Source organism: Marmota monax, unplaced genomic scaffold, assembly GCF_021218885.2.
Source record: "Marmota monax isolate L192 unplaced genomic scaffold, Marmota_monax_Labrador192_F-V1.1 WCK01_AAM20220418_F8-fsc00177, whole genome shotgun sequence".
NCBI classification, from domain to species: domain Eukaryota; kingdom Metazoa; phylum Chordata; class Mammalia; order Rodentia; family Sciuridae; genus Marmota; species Marmota monax.
The window spans coordinates 713788-734681 of record NW_026694922.1 but is presented as its reverse complement, the minus strand read 5'-3'; the positions used below and the strand labels follow the sequence as shown (position 1 = coordinate 734681).

At 42.0% G+C, this 20894-nt stretch overlaps 1 protein-coding gene across 3 annotated transcripts in view; it reads left to right on the top strand.

Moving 5' to 3' along the window:
• Kremen1 (kringle containing transmembrane protein 1) overlaps positions 1-20894 on the top strand; it is a 72352-nt gene that overhangs the window by 16180 nt on the left and 35278 nt on the right. For all 3 annotated transcript variants that reach the window (XM_046427300.2, XM_046427299.2, XM_046427298.2), the window contains exons 2-3: positions 5308-5470; positions 9680-9771. In XM_046427300.2, the coding sequence (XP_046283256.1) occupies positions 5308-5470; positions 9680-9771 (255 nt within the window). The remainder of the gene's footprint in view (positions 1-5307; positions 5471-9679; positions 9772-20894) is intronic.

The following is a 20894-nucleotide window of genomic DNA, read 5'->3' as shown; positions in this document are numbered from 1 at the left end:
CTGGAGGTATAGCGGAGTGGTAAATCATGTGCTTAGCACGTGCAAGGCCCTGGGTTTGATCCCTAGCACCAAAGGAAGTAAAAGAAAAATATGTAGAGAGAGAAAGAATATATTTTGGTATCCCACCGCTGTCAGCCTAGTTCAGACCACTCCTTCTAGCCTGTCCTTCTACAGAAAGCCGCTCACTGGTCTCTCTGCCTCTTACTCTCTATAGTTCTCCTCCCAGCAGCTAGAGTTCTGTTAAAAGATAAATCAGATTATTCTGCTTCTTTGCTAAAAATTTCTAATGCCTTCCCCTCACAATTAGAACAAAATCCAAACTCTACTTTATTTAACCCTCAAGACCCTATCTGTTCTGGCCTTGCCTGCCCCTCCCCACTCACTCATTCCACTGCAGATAAGAGGAACAGATGTATAGTCCCCCAGATCTGCGAGCACTTTGCCCTTGTAGGGGGTCTTACGTTTGCCACCGCCTTCTGCCAGTAATGCTCTTCCCAGCTCCTTCTCTCAGTTTGTTCCTCCCTCACCCACATCTCTGCTCAGATACCTGCTCCCCTCTAGGCCCTCTCTTGCCATCCTGTCTTATAGCCTTACCACTATAGGATATTAAGTTTGATTGGTTTATTGTGAGCCTGTCTCCCCTGTTAGCATATGAGCTCTGTGAATACGCGGTCTTTGTTCACCACTGTATTTCCAGTGTTGTGAACAGTGCCAGACACATGGTAAGTTCTGAATAAATATTTGTTGAATTAATGAATAATATCCTGGATATTAGGTCTGTTGCCTTCACTCATTCTCTTTCACTGGATACATAAATATACAAAGAACCCTGTGCTTTTTTTATTTGTTGGTTGTTTTAAGCCACTCCTTACATAACTAGCCAAAGATTATGTCAGCTTCATAGCAATAGAAAATAAGGGAGGGGAGGGTCCTCATTACCTAGTGCACACCCCAGTGTTCTGATGAAATCAAGATGCAGAGATAACTTTAAATCCAGGACACCCTGGTTTGTTTTTCTTTTTTTCCCACAGTGTATGTGAACTGGACAAGTCTGGTTTAAAAAAAAAAAATAATAGGGGCTGGGGTTGTAGCTCAATGGTATAGAGCTTGCCTAGCACACCGAGGCACTAGGTTCCATCCTCAACACCACCCAAAAATAAACAAATAAAAGTATTTTTTAAAAGTGAATAACTTGGGCTGGAGACACACCTCAGTGGTAGCATGCTTGCCTAGTATTGTGAGACATTGGGTTCAATCCCTAGCACTACATAAAAATAAAGAAAATAAAGGTATTGTGTCCGTCTACGACTAAGAATATTTTTTAAAAAAGTGAATAACATTTTAAAATAATAATAATCATTAAAATCTGGCACATTGCCTCAGTTTCCCTAGTGTAATTGAAAATAAGATTGAGTTCCAGGAAAACAGACAAAAACAGACAAGCCTGCACGTTCCCATTCCTGCTTTCAGATGACATCTTATCCCCATTCATGAGTAGGGTCACATGTATGGATGGCTGCCACATTCTTTTGTATTACAAATCAAGTCATCCGAGCCTCTGGGAACATGACCTACAGGTTGCTGTGGATTGTGGGGCTGCCCATTGGTCGGCCTGCATTTCTGGCTCCTCACCACTTCTTTTTTTTTTTTAACTTATTTTTTAATGCATGTGTTTAAAGTGTAAAACATGTTGTTTTTATATGTAAGATCTGATAGGAGAAAAAGATATATTAACACATGAAATTAAAATTCTAGCAATTGGCAAAGGTTGGCTTGGTGTTCTTAGAATCATCTAGTCTTGAGGCTTCCAAAGCTGATGATGTACCAGAATCACCTGGGCAGTGGGTTTTTTTTTTTTCTTAGAATTTTTTTCTAATATTTATTTTTTAGTTTTCGGCGGACACAACATCTTTGTTTGTATGTGGTGCTGAGGATCGAACCCAGGCCGCTCGCCTGCGCTACCGATTGAGCCACATCCCCAGCCCTGGGCAGCAGGGTTTTGTTGTTGTGTTGTTGTTTTGTTTTTGGTACCAAGGATTGAACCCAGGGATGCTTAATCACTGAGCCATGTCCTTAGGCCATTTTTATTTTTATTTTGAGACAGGGTCTCACTGAGTTGCTTAGCACCTCACTAAGTTGCTGAGGCTGGCTTTGAACTCTGGATTCTCCTGCCTCAGCCTCCTCAGCCTCTGGGATTACAGGCATGCACCCCATGCCCAGCCGGGCAGTGTTTTAGTAATGCAGGTTTTCAGATTCTACTCTAGCCCTGAAGTTGGAATAGGGCTCTGGTTTGGTCCATACCATACATGTTCACATTGTTTCTCTCTACCTTTCCCACCTCTCTGTCAGATCAAATGCAGTTGCCTCATGGTATCCATAGGGTATTTTTTCCAGAACCCTAAGGATACCAAAATTTGCTGATACTCAAGTCCCTTATATATAAAATGTCATATAACTTGCATGTAACCTGTATATATCCTCACATATACCTTAAATCATGTTGAGATTATTTTAATACCTAGTACAATATAAATGCTATATAAATAGTTGTTATACTATACTTCTTAGGAAATAATGACAAGGTAAAAAAAGGTCTGCACATGTTCAGTTGCAGATGCAATGTTTTCTCTGAATATTTTGGTTGGTTGACTTGGTAGATGCAGAACCTTTGGATATTCAGGGCTGATCTTCTACTCTTTTTTTTTTTAATATTTATTTTTTAGTTTTCAGCGGACACAACATCTTTGTTTGTATGTGGTACTGAGGATCGAACCTGGGCCGCACGCATGCCAGGCGAGTGCGCTACCGCTTGAGCCACATCCCCAGCCCCTACTCTTTTTAAAAAAAAAAATTTTTTTTTGTTGTAAATGGACACAATACCTTTATTTTTTAAATTTATTTTTATGTGGTGCTGGAGATAGAACCCAGGGCCTCACACGTGCTAGGCACTTGCCTCTCTACCTCTGAGCCACAACCCCAGCCCCTGATCTTATATTCTTAGTGCTCTAAACAAAGGGCAGGAAAAGAGCAGTGGAGATGATGGAAGGGCTTTCTGAGGAGGTGACATTTAGTCTGCAACAGGAAGTATTAGAGGAAGAACATTTCAGGCAGGAAATAGCGTGGTGTGTTCACAGAATTAAAAGCAGACCAGTGTGGCTGGAGCATGGCCAGTGACTAAGGGAAACCTCGGTGCCAGGGGAAGAAGGGGCTGGGGCCACATCACACAGGCCCTGCAGACACCATGAAGAGTTGGGGTTTGTTCCAAGGGCTTTTGTTCCCCTGATATATTTGAGTTCTGTCTGGAGAACAGAATGTAGAAGAACAAAAGGGGGAAATTGTGAGGCCTAGACAGTTCTGTGGCAAGTGGGACTAAAACAGTGGCACTGAAGGTAGAGGGGAGATGGCAGTTTCAAGGTACGAGGACTTGCAGGTGAATGGGGAGCGTGAGGAGGGAGAGGATGGAGAGTAGGCAGACTCAAGAGGGTTCTGCTAGAGATAGTGTAGGGTGGGTATCCACTTGCCTCCTTTGTAAATGGAGTCACTGAAGGGTCCCTTTCTACTGGGCTGGTGGTGAGTCTTCATCTGTAAAGCTCCTAGAACAGAGCTTGGCACACAGTAAAGTACTGTGTAAATATCAGAGCCGATGTGGATGACAGTGATTAGTCCAAAGTTGCACATCTGGTCAGCAAGTCCCCAAGAAGAAGCCAAAGCTGAGCCTCTTGGTTAGCGTTTGCTGTGCTGTGCTGAGCTGCCTCCTTCAGTTACCTTTGAACTTAGCTATGTACACTCTGTGGAGGCCTGGCTGTCATGGTACACGACGAGTCCCACTTGGTGTAACATCTGAGTGTTGCACCAAACTTGATTAAATTGCTGATGTTTTCCACGTAGCCTAGATTCCAGATTCTTTTGGCTATCCATAAAATTCTGCCATTTCAGACAAAACACAGGTCCTGCATGGTGGGAGGAAGGGGGAACTGAAGGGGAGATGTGTGGATAGTTTTTAAATATTAAAAGAAATACATTCCAGGGACTGGGGTTGTGGCTCAACAGTAGAGTGCTTGCTTAGCACGTGCAAGGCATTGGGTTTGATCCTCAGCACCACATAAAAAAATGTAAATAAAATAAAGGTATTTTGTTCAACTACAACTAAAAAAAAATATTTTAAAAAAAGGAAATACATTCCATAATATCAGTGTGCCCATGTCGTCCACACGCTGCATAGGCATGGGTAGGCATGTACCCTCACCAACAGGAGACATTGTTCAGAGTCCTTAGTATCGGAAGTTACAGGTCACTGCATGCCAGAAGAAGGGAAGAAGGAAAGCTAAGAATGTTAGGGTAACTCCCCCAGACTGTCAGGTTTCTAGTGATACATCTTGGAGAAGTGTTTGAAGTGCTTCTCTCTGTCAGTTTCAACTAAGTTAATTTAAAAAAATCGCTCTTTGTACTGTGCCTTTCTCATGAACCTCTGTGAGTTTAATGCATACAATATGTGGGTGGAAGCCTGTCAGCCTCAGTTCCCATCCCCCTAGAGTCTGACAAGCAGATTTTAGAAGCACATGATTGCACCTGTAAGGATTTGCCACATTATGAAATGGGGCCTGAGACTACTTTCTGTGTATCCTATAGGAAAGACTTTCAGAAGGAGGTGAGAGAAGATGCCCCTCTGGTCTTTCCTTGCTCGGGCCCACTGCCTGTGTTGTTGCACCTATCTCCAGACAGCATGGGGAAGACTGTTCCTCATTATCAGGGAATGTGAGTCAGTCCCAGATTTGTGTGATTGGGATTCCAAAGCATTGCTGTATCCGATGGTCTTATTAAATCCAAGTGTCAGTGCAGCCTTTTAGACTGTAGGGGAGAAGAGCTCAGTTACAGCTGGTGACCTGGTTCTAGTTACCACACAGAGACACTGGCGAGAGCAATGACCCCCTCCGAGTACCCAGAATTCTACAGGCATGGCTGTTACCAACTGTTCCCAGATTTGGGGGTTTCCTGGTTCACTTTATAGGCTTCAGTACATCTCAGCTTCCTGTTTATATCCTAGATTGGATCTGTATACTTTAGGGGAAAATGTCCTAGTGTCCCAGTGTCCCAGCAAGCTAGTGCCAAGATTAGCCTAGCGTTTGCAGGGACCTTCTTTCAGATTTACTCGGCTCTAGCACTGTTAACTGTGGAGTGTTCAGGATCTAACAAAGTACTATCCATTTCCAGTTTGGTCCAAACAAAACAGATAAAAAACATCAACCAGAGGGAGTAGACTATAAATGTTGCCAGGAAATTAGTCTGCTCTGTCTTTTCTTTCTCTAGAGTGTTTCACAGCCAATGGTGCCGATTATAGGGGAACACAGAACTGGACAGCACTGCAAGGTGGCAAGCCGTGTCTGTTCTGGAACGAGACTTTCCAGCACCCGTACAACACTCTGAAATACCCCAATGGGGAGGGCGGCTTGGGCGAGCATAACTACTGCAGGTAAGAAGGGGCCACGGGACTGTAGAGATAAGTCTTTGATCTCTTGCTCTAACCCTGCTCATGATAAGGAAAGTGTTCTTGCTTCCTTTGAGCCAACTCAGAAAGCCTTTCTTGTCACGATTTTCTGAATCTTCCCACACCATAGACAGACAGACACACACAAACACACAAATAATCTGTGACTATTTTCAACCTAATTGCTTTGATATTTACTGGCTTTTAGAGCACTGCTGTCCTGTCTGATCACTAACCTGTCAACTTGTCACTTTGGGAGGGTTTTCCTAGTTGGCTACCAGTGGACAATTCACAGACAGCAAAGCTTCTGAAGCTGGTGAGCATGTACTATTCAGACTGTCTAGGACTCGAACCTCCCTCTGCTTCTTAGCAGGAGAAGCTGACTGCCAGCCAGACAAGGATAACTTGGGAGCAGCTGTATCCATCGGATTTGTGCTCTTTATTTTTTTTCAGTAGACTAAGGTGTTTCTTTACTTTTCATCTCCTGTCTGACTTTAGCAAAGGTCATGTGGTGTCATCTCCCCCCTCACACACACCTGCAGATGGGGTTTGGCTGTGTTGCCAAGGCTGGTTTCTGCCTCAGCCTCCCCCTCCAGAGCAGCGGGGCTATGGGTGTGTGCCACCATGCCTGGCTAGCAAGAGCTCTGGATTTCACATCCATTGTGCTTCAGATGTGTATTCATGATCTCCTGGGGAGATGATCCTTGGCTTTGGTCAGGTTCTCCAAGCTATCTTCGATGAAAATAAGATAAGAATCACTGTTATGTAGGGACCAGAGCAAAGATTCTTAACACCTTTGGTTGTATCTTTTAGCTACTTACCCCCAAGATCCTGATTACATGACTCATGGTTCAGCAATGTGTTGAATTTAATCATTATTAGGACAGGTGCAAAGGCTGCCTCTTGAGCCATGAGGCCAGGGGAAAATGATTGCTGAGCTACACTCTGTGTCCCGGATTCTGTAAGTATGTTGGCCTCTCAATCATATGGCCCTGTTGACCCAGCTGAACCAACACCTGTGTTCCTGCATTGCAGGGGCCACGCGGTTTACCTCTGCCCTCATGTGCCTTTGCTGACACTCTAGGGCCCTCATGGTTACCTGGCGTCCCCAGGCCTGCGGTCCGTGTTTTCTTCATATTGCCCCTCAGCTCTTGCCATCACTTCTGTCTTAGCTTATGTCCAATGACCATCCCCCCATAGTTGCTGCTGCTTAATTTTTTCATTTGTTACTATGGAAGTATTAAAATTTGTTCCAAAATCACAGATATCTGTTGCTTAGATAAAGTCTCCCATTTTACCTCTTTCCTTGAAACCCTCCCCACCCAGTCCTACTATTGTACATGTGCTGCCTCCCAATTTGCTATCTTTGTATTTTATAGTTAAAGTTACATATGTTCACTGAACAAATGTTTCATTTTATTTTCAAAGTTGTACATATTTAATTTCTTGCATAAATAAAAAAATTAGTCACTCTCTATTTCTGGCATATTACCTTCCCCTAATTTGCTATTCATAGGAATAGTTGATTTGGGCTGGGAAGGATGTTTAGGCAGAGAAACAAGTATTTATTATTTATGTTTACATAGTTACTTGTTGAACAGCGAATCTCCTTTTCTTTTTCTTGTTTGTTTTGTGTTGTATTTTTGGTGATGAAGTCTTGCTAACTCTAACCCTAACCCTTAGCGTTCCAAGTGTAGCTGAGATCATGGACAGACGCACTGTGCCTGGTTGCTGCTGCTATAGTTTCTCCTCCTCCTAGTGAGCTGGAGATTGAACCCAGGGCTTCTAACATGGCAGGCAAGGGCTTTACCACTGAGATATACTCCCAAACCTCTAAAGTGTCTCTTAGTAGTAGACTTTTGGTTTATTCTACTACTCTCTTGCTTTCTGTCAAGCAGGTCTTCTCAGAAGAGCTCCTGTTTTTGTTTTTGATTTTAGGGTACTGGAGATTTAACCCGGAGGCCCTTAACCACTGCGCCCCAGCCCCAGCCCTAGCCCTTTTTATTTTGAGACAGGCTCTTACTCAGTTGCTTAGAGCCTTGCCGAGTTGCTGAGTCTGGCCTTGACTTGCAATCCTCTGTCCCAGCCTCCCAAACTGCTGGGATTACAGGCATGTGCCACCACACCCGGCAGAGCTCCTGTTTTTAAATTTGACTTTCAGTTAAATTTTAAATTTCCAATGAGACTTAATTTATAATTAACTAAATTTATAGTTTATTTATATGAAAAAGTTTTGTGTTTTTTTTTCCCTGACAGATTAGCACCCATCTCTTCTCACAGCCTTCCAGAAACACACAAATAAATATCCATTAAGAGATCAGTGAGGGCCAGGAGCACCTTTCTCCTGAGCCCGAGCCAGCTGCAACCCTCTCCTTTGATTTGATGGAATGTACCAGACCTGAATTACCAGTTTATACTTCAAAAAAGCGAGGCTGAAATTGTTGATTATTATCCCATCAGAGAGTCCAGGCCTTTTGTTTCAGCACTTACAGTGAAGTAAGGATGAATTTGCTTGTTCTTTATTTAAGCTATTCTGATGCCTTTCAGAGTGGCTTTGACATTGATAATAAACAGTTGTTTTCTAAGGGCTTTACCCAATACTACATCAAAGCTGAACACTGAATGGAGGGAAGAAAATGACAGTGAAATATTGTTTAAAGAAGGGCTTTGTACAAGTTCTCCTACTTTGATTTCTCAGCTGTCACCCGACACCATGTTTGTCTTGTGTGACTTTTCAGACCCATCGCATCTGAGATGTCTGAGTTGGCAAGTGATGGGAATGTTCTTCTCTGGGCTGGGCTGGAGATATTTGGATTAGAGGGAAATGCAGAGACTGGGAAGAGCAGAGTTGGGGCTGGCACCTGCTTTTGGGCACAAAAAATAAAGGGACCCTTTGTGCCTGAGGGAAGCTTATCTTTTGGACCATACAATAGGCTTATCCTGCTCAAGCTTGATAGGGGTTGCTCCAAAGCTCCCAGCAGTGGGGTCTTTATGCCCATTTCCGGCCTAACTGGAGCGTTAGGTTTCCAGTATCCTGAGTCTAAATAAAAGAACCTTGGGAAGTGGTGAAGAGAGGCGAGGTTTCTCTGTGTGTCCAATAGTCCTTGCCATTATTTGATCCACTTCAACAGCATTACATGATGTCTCTGAATTGAAAAGATCCTAAAGGGCATTTATTCCAAGCTGTTCTTATTTAGAAATGAGAATAAATAAATCTTTAAAAAATATTGCTATATCCTAAGTTTGTGCCAGGATGACAAGATCACAGATTCTAACTGAAACTTGGCACTGTTTTCTTCAGAATTTCTAAGGAGTCAGAGTTTGGGGTAAGAAATAGGACCCATTTCTGTCAAATGTGAGGTGACCAGCTTGTTTCTAATGGGAACTTGCCAGCGGGGTCTATATTTTGTGAATTCTTATTTTACCTTTTAAATATACTTTTGGAGCCAGGCATGGTTGTGTACAACTGTAATCCAAGCAATTTGTGAGGCTGAGGCAGGAGGATCACAAGTTCAAGGCCACCCTAAGCAACTTAGTGAGACCCTGTCTCAAAATAAAAACTAAAAAGGACTGAGGGGCTGGGGCTGGGGCTCAGCGGTAGAGCACTTGCCTAGCACGTGCGAGGCACTGGGTTCGATCCTCAGCACCACATAAAAATAAATAAATAAATAAATAAATAAATAAATAAATAAATAAAGTTATTAAATAAATAAATAAGTAAAATAAAGGTATTTATTTAAAAAGAAAAAAAAAAAAAGGACTGAGAATATAGCTCAGTGTAAAGTACCCTGGGTTAATCCCCAGTACAAAACAAAAACAAAAAACACCTCCAAATGCCAAAGTGCCATTCTGTGTCAGTTCACATACCATTAGCTTTGTGTTCACCCAGCTGTTGAACCTCCACCTTCTGTCTGGCACAGTTGGTTTAGTGATCAGTTGTCCTCATTATACCTTGGTGAATTTTTTGGAGCTTTGCTCACTTCTCCCCAGCTTCAAGAACATGTCAGAGTGGATAGGCTTCCTTGTAGTATTAACCTGTTTTTCCTTCTTAATAAGAGAGGACATTGAGATATATGCCAATTATTAGAAATAATCAGAACCCAAAGCAATTCTTTATCTGTAAAATGGAAAAGCAACGAGCCAGTTAACTTAAAACATCAGCAATGTTATCAATTGTATCCTTTTCCCCAATAGAAACCCGGATGGAGATGTGAGCCCCTGGTGCTATGTGGCAGAGCATGAGGATGGTGTCTACTGGAAGTACTGCGAGATTCCTACGTGCCAGAGTAAGACTAATGTCCCATTGATGATGTACAGGACCTGTGCACTAAGTGCAGAGTGGAAGGTCACTGCTGAAGGACAGGTAGTTCAGGTTGGCGGATTTCCTGTAGTAGGTACAAGGAGAAGCCATCCTGGGATGAAGAGTTTTATTTTTTGAGGCTTTTCAGAAATAGGGATGCCCATTTCCTCAGCACCCCATTCCCTGGGTTCCTGGGATGGGTAAGCCTAGTGAGAATTCTTAGTTAATTTCCTCATGTTAATTCTTTCATAGTTAGAGAGAGCAATAGCTCAATATCAGGCTGGTGTGGGGGAAATTTGCACTTTTTGTAATGAATTTGGGGAATAAATTTTTTTGGAATGAACCTTCTTAAGCATTTTGAAACTAAATTATGAAAACATGTTATTATTTGGTTTTGAAAAGATCCCCTGAAAGATGATACTTGGTAAATAACTTGTTAAATACTATACAATGCCCATATGACGGTTCCTTTACCCACATTAGGGTAAAGTATTCTGTTGATTTTTATGATAATAATTCTTAATGAGTTTCTTTAGCCTTTTTAAAAAAGAACTGTTTTCTAACTGTTTCCTTCATTTATTCCTGTATTCAGTGTTATTATATGTAGGGTACCAAGGCAAAAGGACACTTTGACCTTTTAGAGAATATATAGAATAGAAGAATCTTGAAAAGAAACAACATCTGGGCTGGGGTTGTGGCTCAGTGGTAGAGCACTTGCCTTGCATGCATGAGGCACTGGGTTCAATCTTCTGCACCACATAAAAATATATAAATAAAATAAAGTCATTGTGTCCATCTACAACTAAAAAAATATTAAAAAAAAAGAAACAACATCATCATCATTATCATTATCACCATCATCATCATCATCATTATCATTACTTGGTACGGTACCAGGGATTGAACCCAGTTCATTCCTAACAAGTCTGAGCCACATCCCCAGTCTGTTTTATTTTAGTTTTGAGACAGTGTCTCTCTAGGTTGCTCAGCTCCTCACTAACTGCTAAGGCTGGCTTTGAACTTGTGATCTGCCTGCCTCGGCCTCCTGAGCCACTGGGATTACAGGCATGTGCCACCCTGCCCAGCAAAATAATCTTTAAAACAATGTAGAAACAAAACAAAAGAAAAATAAGATAGAAAATATTGTAGAAAGATGTTTCAGAAGGTTTAAAGTATGGAAACTAAAATGAATCTGGTGCTACAGTTATCCCTCAGTCTCTGAGAGGGACTGGTCCTAGGAGCCCCAACAGGTACCAAAATCAGTGGACACTCAAGTTCCTTATATAAGATGGTGTAGTATTTGCATATCATCTATATACATTCTCCTGTATGCTTTTAAATTATCTCTAGATTACTTATAATACCTGATAGAATGTAAATGTTGTATAGGTAGTTGTTACATTGTATTGTTTAGGGAATAATGACAAGAAAACAAATGTACATATTCACTGTGGATGCATTTTTTTTTCCCCAAAAATGTTTTTCATCCATGGTTGGTTGAATCCATGAATGTGGGACCCTCAGGTATAGAACCTGAGGATACAGAGGGGACAACTGTATAAAAAATTTAATAATGTAGTATTTAGAATATATACAAATTTTTGAGCTATTTTGTGTGTGTTTGGCTCTAGGGGTGGAACCCACTACCACTGTGATGTACCTCCAGCCCTAGAATATATTTTTAAACAGGGAATCTAGGAACGGGGCTGTGAGCTTCCTAAAGCTGAAGAAAAAGATAGTTCATTCCTAACAAGTCTGCGAGTTTATTTTTTCCTTGTTGTTTCATATTTTTCTTTGCCCTGCCAGCTCTCTCACTGCTCAGATCAAGAGGCTTGTGCACATAGAGTGACAGGGAAGTTTGCAGGGGACCTGGGCCCCGGGCCCCTTCTCCCTCAGGCCCCAAGCAGCAGTCTGCATTCTCATGCTTCAAGGAAAAAGAAAGGGCTGCTGAAGCTGCTGCAGGCCCAGCTCTTGCCTTCCCTAACTCGAATGCCACTACTGCCTGGCAGCGAGGCCCAGCTTTACCATCTTCCAACCTGAGTGTGCCTTAATTCAGTCCCCAAATTGAGAAAACTGTAAAGACCAGAAGAGTGGGCTTTTGCCCAGTCTGCTTAATCAAATTTCTAAAATGAAAAAACATCTCATTCCGTCTGGCTCTAGTTGTATAAAGAAGAAAGGGGCAGGGGAGAGGAAAGTAGATTTTCCTCGGTCCATTTGTTCTACACAAAGATGGTCTTTTACTACCAGCCTGTGTCATTCTCTCAGGAATGACGAAGAGGGGATTTCAATCTGAGCACTTTTATGTGGAAAGATAATCTTTAACTCACATTTATAAAATATAATTTGGACCAGTAGGAGCTGATTCATGTGGTCATTGAAACTAGGTTCCAAAAGAGTAAATTATAGCAAAATAATACAAACCACCTAGCATATCTCTAATTTGTAATATTTGCCAAATATTCCTCACTGACCCAAAGAAAAAAATTAAATATTTTTTTCCATTTTTTTTTTTATTGCACTTTGATAACCTTCTCAAATTCTCTAGGTAAAGAGACTTGTAAAAGTTGGGAATAAGAATAGCACCTCATTGTGGGGTTGGAGAGTAAGTGGTGTCTAACTTTGGTTCTTTGGAAAACCCTTTGGTTCACCTTGTGGTCACCAGGGCGCTCCCCATTAAGCCGAACCTCAGACCTGGAATCTGGCAGAATATTGTGCTTCCATTGTGTCTGCTTAACACAGATGAGGAAAACCTCTAGTGCTTTCTGCAGCAAGAGACCTTGGTAATAGCCTGGTGGATTTAACAGAGATGCAGCTTGCCTCTTTTAGGCCAGTGTTGCCCTATTTCTGGATGTGGAGTCATACTTTTCATGATTAATACTAACCCTCTGTGTAAAACCTACTGTTCATGATTAGCACTGAACTTGTCATACAGGAAAAGGCCTGTGACATGATCAGGTTCCTGGAAAGTTCATATCTGAATATAACAGGCCCAGCAGGAGCCAAGGGGAATGAATGTTTAGGGACAAAGCAGAATCGGGTTGAATGGTGGGCCATTGTGTGGAGACCGGAATCTCTGCCCCTTGGCTTCTTACGAGAAGGCCTACAACAAGCAGGAGGCAGCGATGAAGTACGGTTCAAAAGGGGCAAAGAGAAGTTTGAATGGTGCTCTTGACCTACAGAGCATGGATCAGAACTTACTGTTAAAAGGAGAATAACTCTGAGGTAATTGGATTTGGCCCTCAAATTGTTTCTGCCAGTATGTTTCTTAGAAAACTCAGTTCTTATTAGAGCCAGGAAAAATAGATTTTAAAAGCAAATTCCAACATCATCAAGTTTAACATCCCTCTAGATCCCATCCTCTAGATTTCATGGTCCTGTTGATTTTTTTTTTTATCTTTATTTTGTATATTTATTTTTATGTGGTGCTGAGAATTGAACCCAGTGCCTCACATGTGCAAGGCGGGTGCTCTGCCACTGAGCTACAGCCGCAGCCCTGGTTTGGTTTTTGGGAGGGAAAATCATTTGGCCTAAAATCCTTTCCATATTTCTCTTTTATTAAATAATCATCCTTACCATTATAATTCCTTTCATTTCATTTCTTTTGAGGGACATTTTGTGTGACCTTTGCTTTACTCTGTTTTACCTGTGGGTTCTTCATAAAAGTTTTGTGATGATTTGAAAAAGTGAATTGCATAATTGTGAGTGGGGGAGTGGTCTACAAATAGCATTTAAAGACAAATATCATTTTCTTCACATAGCTGATTTGATCCTAAGGACACTGGCATGAGAAATTTACCTTCTCATTTTTTTTAGGTTTATAATATTTCTAAGTAATTTTATTTAAAGGGGCAAACTAGAGGGCTAAGTGATTGCTTTTGGAGTGTTGAGACCATAGGTGATCAGTTTTCTCCCTCCTAGTATGCTGTGCTAGGGTAAAAGTATGTCAGGAGGTATTAATCCCATCATCAGACCATGGGGTGTCCAAAGTCCTGGGATCATTTACCACTGCCAGCAAGCAGACTTGACCGGGAATCATCAAAAGGAAATGGCATGTATGCAGAGTGGGGATTGATGGTCCATTCCTGTTCAACTTCTGACAGATTTGGAGGTCTAGTCCTTGATCAGTTTCCCCTGTTGCTTTAGGGCTGCATAAATCTTGCTTGGTCGACAATATGTAAGACCATATTAGTAGACTGAAAAATAGGAGGATGAAGCAGGGGAGGCTTTTGGAAGCAGCATCAGTATTCCTCAAAAGTCAGAATGATTGCCTCACAAGGTCCTTATGATGCCGAAGCATCTCCACAAGTAGGGGTGGCTGCTGAGGTGAGCGCAGTTCCGTGGCTGGAAGTCCCCCCTACCTTCTCATTTTTGAAAGCTATTTTTTGTTTGCTAAAAAACATTCACCTAGTGCTGGCGTTGTGGCTCAGTGGTGGAGTGCTTCCCTGGCACATGTGAGGCACTGGGTTTGATCTGCAGTGCCACATAAAAAAAAAAAAATGAATGTATGAGGGTATGGGGTTGTGGATAAGCAGTAGAAGGCTCACCTCGTACATGCAAGGCCCTGGATTCGATCCTCAGCACCACATAAAAATAAATAAATAAAGGTATTGTGTCCAACTACAACTAAAAATAAATATTTAAAAAAATAAATAAATGAATGAAATAAAAATATTTTGTTCATCTACAACTTAAAAAAATTTTTTTTCTTCTCTCTCTCTCTCTCTTTTTTTTTTTTTTTAGTACCAGGGATTGAACTCTGGGACACTTAACCACTGAGTCACATCCCCAGCCCTGTTTTTGTATTTTATTTAGAGACAGGGTCTCATTGAGCTCCTTAGGGCCTTGCTAAATTGCTGAGGTTGGCTTTGAACTTGCAATCCTCCTGCCTAAGCCTTCCATGCCACTGGGATTATAGGTGTGCACCACTGGGCCTGGTAAAATTCATTTTTGAAGAACAGGCATTTGAATATAGACTGACTAAAATTTTAAATTAATTTTATAATATTTCATTTTATATTTATTGATTTACAACTGTACTGGGAATTGAACCCAGGGATGCTGTTATCAGAGATACATCTCCAGCCCTTTGTATATTTTATTTTGAGACAGGGGCTTGCTAGATTGCCCAAGCTGGCTTCAAACTCATGTTCCTCCTGCCTCAGGCTCCTGAGTATCTGGGATTATAGATGTGCATCACTCCACAGCTTAGAATATTTTAAATATTTTAAAAAATACACAAGTATTCTAGGCATAGTGGCATATATGTATAATCCCAGGGACTCAGGAGAGCGAGGCAGAAGGATCACTAGTTTAACACCAGTCTCAGAAATTTAGCAAGACCCTAAGCAACTTAGTGAGGCCATGTCTCAAAATAAAAGATAAAAAGGGTTAGGGATGTGGCTCAGTGGTAAAGTACCTTTGGGTTCAATCCACAGCATCAAAGACAACAGCAACAACAAAACATAAATGTAACATTCAGAGTATTTAGATTGAAATATGTAACATGATTAACCTAAATTATGTTACCTTTTTTTTTCTTTTTCTTTTTTGGCCGAACTGGGGATAGAAACCAGAACCTCGCCCATACTAGGCAAGTGTTCTACCACTGTGCCACATCCTCAGCCCTGTGACATGATACTTTTACGTGTTGCTCACAAGGATCTGAATTCATTGTTATAGTTTGTTATTAAAGTTTTAGCTATTAGCTAGGTTTGGTGGCATATGCCTGTAGTCCCAGCAGCTTGGGAGGCTGAGACAGGAAGATTGTGAGTTCAAAGCCAGCCTCAGCAATTTAGCGAGGCACTTAGCAACTCAGTAAGATACTGTCTCTAAATAAAATATAAAAAGGGCCAAGGATGTGGCTTGATGGTTAAGTACCCCTGGGTTCAATCCTCAGTACCAAAAAAAAAAAAAAAAAAGAAAAAGAAAAAGTTTTAGCTATTAAACTTATTAAAACTATTAGTTATTTAAAGTTATTAGAACTATTCATTATTGAAGTAGTTATTAAAGTTAGATATTAAAGCTTAAAGTTTAAAATCACAAAAATTTCAAACATATTTAGAAGTTAAGCTCCTTAAGCTCTGACCATATACCAGACCTTGTATCCATGGAGGATAAATTGATGGTGTAACCTGCCGCTTATAGAGAGCCACCATTCTAGGTCACAAGAAAATCCATGAACAGAGGAGCACATACAAAATACTCCATGGTGACGTGAGCAAAAGGTTGGGATCACCAAAGAGTGGGATCTGCCCAGGGAGGGGGAGACAGGGCCACCTGTTTGTCCAAGAAGTAGGGCCTTAGCACAGAGCTTCTTAACTTTAAAGTGTATTCAGTCACCTGAGATCTCATTAAAATTCAGATTCATTTTCAGTAGGTCTAGATTATGCCTGGGAGTCTCCATTCCTCACAGACTTCTGGGATGCCAGAGCTGCAAGGCAACTTGAAGTAGTGAGGGTCTAGGTGGAGGTTTGGGTGGAGCAGAGGTAGAGAGGTCTTGGAGGCAAGGAAACAAACACGCATGCTCGCTGATGAATTCCAAGCAAGTCAGTGTTGTGGAAACATAAATTTTAAGAAGGAAGGAGCAAGAGATGAGCTCCGAGTAGATAACCATGAGACCAGGTAAGAGGTCTTGTGGTCTGGTAGGAGCCTGCACTTGGTCCAGGAGGCTGAGGAGATGCTAAATGTTCAAAGGACACATTCCTCCGTAGCTCCTGAAGCCTGTACTAGGGATTTGGGGTGAGCTCTCTCCTTTCTAACCCGTGATAAATGTCCTTCACAGGGACCAGCTCTCAGAGCATGCCAGCAAAGGCACCTTGGCCACGTGGAACCCCGGGTCAGTCTCAGCTGGTTACCTCAAGTTCTTTTTAGCTAAATAATTGTCCTGGTCTGGTTAAAATAGATTTGTTTTCCTCAGCTGTTAGTATTTGCCTTACAAAAATGCAGCCCCCTAAACAGGATTTGAAGGCTTCCTATTGGGATCCCTAGTAAGGAGTTTCAAAAGCTGCCTTCAAGAATTTGAGTAGAAAGCCAAGGGTGCTTTGGCAGTGGTGGTCAGGGCGGTCTCTCAATTGTAGAAATGTTTTCTTTCTGTCAGCACTTTCTGCATCTTGATGTCAGCACTGCTGTTCAGTATTTTTCACTATTGTCAAGTGCCTACCATGTACAAAATATTCACATTTACTTTATCTTAACTTTTTCAGCAATTCGGGGAAGTCGGTAGTGTGTCCACTCTCCCTCCCCCATTTTATAGATGAGAAAATCTGTAGCTCCATGGTTAGGTGCTCTGTTGAGGATTGTACTCAAACAGGATTTGAATCTAGGACTCTCAGTAAGCCTAAGCCGAGTGCCTTTTCCTTTTAGTACGTGAGAATAGCCTCACTTCCTTTATTTCCTTGGAGACAGGGGCTCTACAGTTGGTGCGGGCTACTACTGAAGTCTTTTTTCTTTTTTTCCTGTTGGGGATGGATCCCAGGGCCTCGCTCATGCTAGGCAAGTGCTCTACCACTGAACTACATCCCTAGCCCCTGAGGTCATTCTTTAGAATTTTCTTTGTGGATTGTTTGGGAATCAAAGTTTGAAATTCAGATAGTATGCTGAATTATTAAGATTGCCTTTTTGACATCGTGGAAAGCAGAGGATTAACTCAGTGGCGACAGAGGGTCTGCAGTCCATGCTGTTAGCTCTAAGTCATTTTCTTTTCTTCTTTGGGTTTGGGAAATCCCCAGCCCCAGGAGCAAAGCAGGCTGCCCTGGTATCCAGGAAGCATTTACTGCACAGCAGAGCCCCCCTTTAGGAGGCTGGGCCTTCTCTGCAGGGTGTTCCTGCCCAGCTGTTCTCAGCTGGGAAAGGGCTCCCCAGCTTGTACCCTTTGCCCAGAACACTGCATCAGCAGCTTTGTGCAGGCCTCAGGGGCTTTCCTGTCACTTCGTTTCACTGTTGTGGTTGAAACTCACCTTCTCTCTCAAGACACAGCTCTGTTCATCATTTCTGCTTTGCAGCCAAAATGAAACCTCCCACTTTCCTCAGGAGCTAAAGCAATATTGAAAGTGACAGGAATAATACAAATTTTGTGGTCCCTCTTCTGTGTTTCAATTGTAATTATTTACTGTTTTTGTCCAGTTGAAACCTTTATGACTACCCAAATTGTCCTTGTCAGAATCCTGTTTTCATGTTGATTGTTCTTGTTCTCTATGAGTACTTTTGTATTCCTAACTAGACTAAGCTGTTCAGAGGCAGAAGCCAGGGTAGCTCTGGAATTTCTGTGAAGCAGCGATTAAATTAGAGAAGATTTCTGTGGACCTGCATTTTCATAGCAGGCACGCTCATTTTACATGGATTGTGTGTTTATTTGTAGAGGGGTGATGATGGAATTTATGGTTCTTCCCCCACCCCGCATCCAAGCATCTCCCTGGCAGCCACTAAAATAACCAAATATTTTATTAGTCTTACTCCACCCAGCACAGTAGAGGCCAGACCAGGTGCTCTCTAAATATTCTTTCCTAGTCCTATGAAGTCATATCTCTTCCCATGAGATACAATACAAGCTACTGGAAAGAATGTGGGCTTCAGAATCCCTTGGCTTAGGCTCAGATCATTATTCACTTAATAGCTTTAGGTATAAGGACTCTTCTCAGAGTCTTGGTTTTCTCATCTGGTGTACTGATTATTTTGAAGACTAAATGAATAAAATGCATGCAACCCCAAGTACAAGACCTGGCTCATACTAGGCATGAAAGTATCAGTAGGTACAGTGGTGGTTTGCTTTCCCCTGAGAATGGATTACCATTGGCATATTCCTGCCATCTGATTCCCAGAATATTTTATTGATGACCTGGTTTTTCTTTTTCTTTTCTTTTTTTTTTTTTGGGGGGGGGGTACTGGAGATTTAACCCAGAAGTGTTTTACCACTGAGCCCCATCCCCCACCCTTTTTATGTTTTATTTTGAAACAGGGTCTTGCTAAGTTGCTGAAGGCTGGCTTTGAACTCACAATCCTGCTCAGCCTCCCGAGTTGCTGGGATTACAGGCGTGAGCCACCACACCAAGCCTGATTTTACTTTTTGGCCATACCTTTTTATCCTACCGACTTGGGGCTTGATATGGTCCTTTGGCTGCTGCTTCAGTGGCCAGTTTACAGGACCTTATGTAGCATTCAACTCAGGGGACTCAAGAGCCCCCACATTTGTTGTTGTTGCTGTTTTCTTATTTTTTTTCCCCAGTACTGAGGATTGAACACTGGGTGCTTGACCACTAAGCTACATCCCCAGCCCTTTTTATATTTTAATTTTGGCACAGGGTTTTGCTAAATTACTGAGGCTGGCCTTGAACTTGATCCTCCTGCCTCAGCCTTTCAAGTAGCTGGGATTACAGGCCTGTGCCACCTCACCGGGTTTCCTATAATGCAGTATTATGATTTCAGATCCGGTATGGACTCCGTTATTATTATTATTATTTTTAAAAATATCTTTGTAGTTGTAGATGGACACAATGCCTTTATATGTTGCTGAGAATCTAACGCAGTGCCTCACGCATGCTAGGCAAGCGCTCTACCACTGAGCCACAACCCCGTCCCCAACTCCGTTACTTTTTATAGCAGATGTTATTTAATCCCCCGTCCCAATATAGACTTTTTAAACCAAATGGACATTTTTCCTTGACACACAGAATGTTCTAAAGCACATTTGTAATTTAAAAAGGAAGAATCATTCAGATCCATAAGTATGACTTTACTGAGAATTTTTACACTAGCACTTGCTTGTAAGGAGCATACATAAGCATAAGAAAGAATTCCTTAATCTTCTGATGTAATTAGAATTCAGAAATCTGAGTTATAAATGTAGAATAAAATTGGGAACTAGCATCCCAACTATATGAATAAGTGTTGAATTATGAAACAGAGTGTCGAGAGTGTTCGAAGACAAGGATCTCAGTAAGGATCGTGGGAGTTGGGAGAAAGGTGATGGGGCTGGATAGGGCAGGGAGCACTAGGTTAGGGCAGGCTGACAGAGGCTTGAAGAGCATGGGATGACGCGCATGTGGACTGGGATCCAGGCTGGCCAAGTGGACTGAAAGGAACCAGATGAGACCTTGGAAGCCAGAGCTGAGAAGACGGGACTGACTTGCTGAAAGCCTTAATCTCAGAAGAGGAGCCCAGGGTCCACTTCCAGGATGGACTGAGAAAGGAAGGCTGGAGAAGAGAGGATGGGTGTAGATTCTAAACCTGGGAATAAAGGCCTGGTCCGCAATGGCAACAGTGAGATTAGACAGGAAAGGTTCAATCCAAGTCGCGTTTACAGGAGACTGAACTTGATGACAAGTGGAATATATGAGGGTTGAACAACAGGAAGAGTAAAAGATGACTCTGTGTCTTCTTGCCTGGGATGTTTGTGGTGTTCCTGAAAACAAAACAGAACAAAAAACAGCCCAAGTCAACACACTGAGCTCTTCTTCTCAGCTGTATCATTCCTTTTGAACTTGGACCGAACTTTTGTCAAGTAGGGTGTTTTAGTTGTTTATTACCAAATGATAAGCCACCTCAACCCAAGTGACTTGAAGCAACAACAGTTTATCACTTCCCCTGTGTCCATGGGCTGGCGGAGTTTCAGCTTCGAGGCTCCCTGCTACTTCACCTAGGCTTGATGAGGTGGTTGCAGTGGGAGCCCTGCCAGACCTGGAGGTTCAAGATGGTTTCTTGCCTCTGCTCAGTGACCTCTCTGCAGCAGTTGTATTCAGGCTTCTCATATGGTGACTGGGTTCCCTCACAGAGGAAGCAGAAGCTGCCAGTCCTCCCAGGGCAAGAACTCAGAATTTCACAATGCAAGAAAAAGCTGTGCTTATTTCTGTATATAAGTGAGTTAATATAAGACTCAGAGGCACAAAAGTAAGGCTGCCAGAAGAACCAGAGTGACCAACAAGGAGCATTTTAGGTATAGAGATTTATTTATTTATTTGGGTACTGGGGTTGCAACCAGAGGTGCTTTACCACTGAGCTACATTCTCAGCCCTTTTTATTTTTAAAAAAATATTTATTTTTTAGTTGTAGTTGGTCACAGTATCTTTATTTTATGTATTTATTTTTATATGATGCTGAGGATCGAACCCAGGGCCT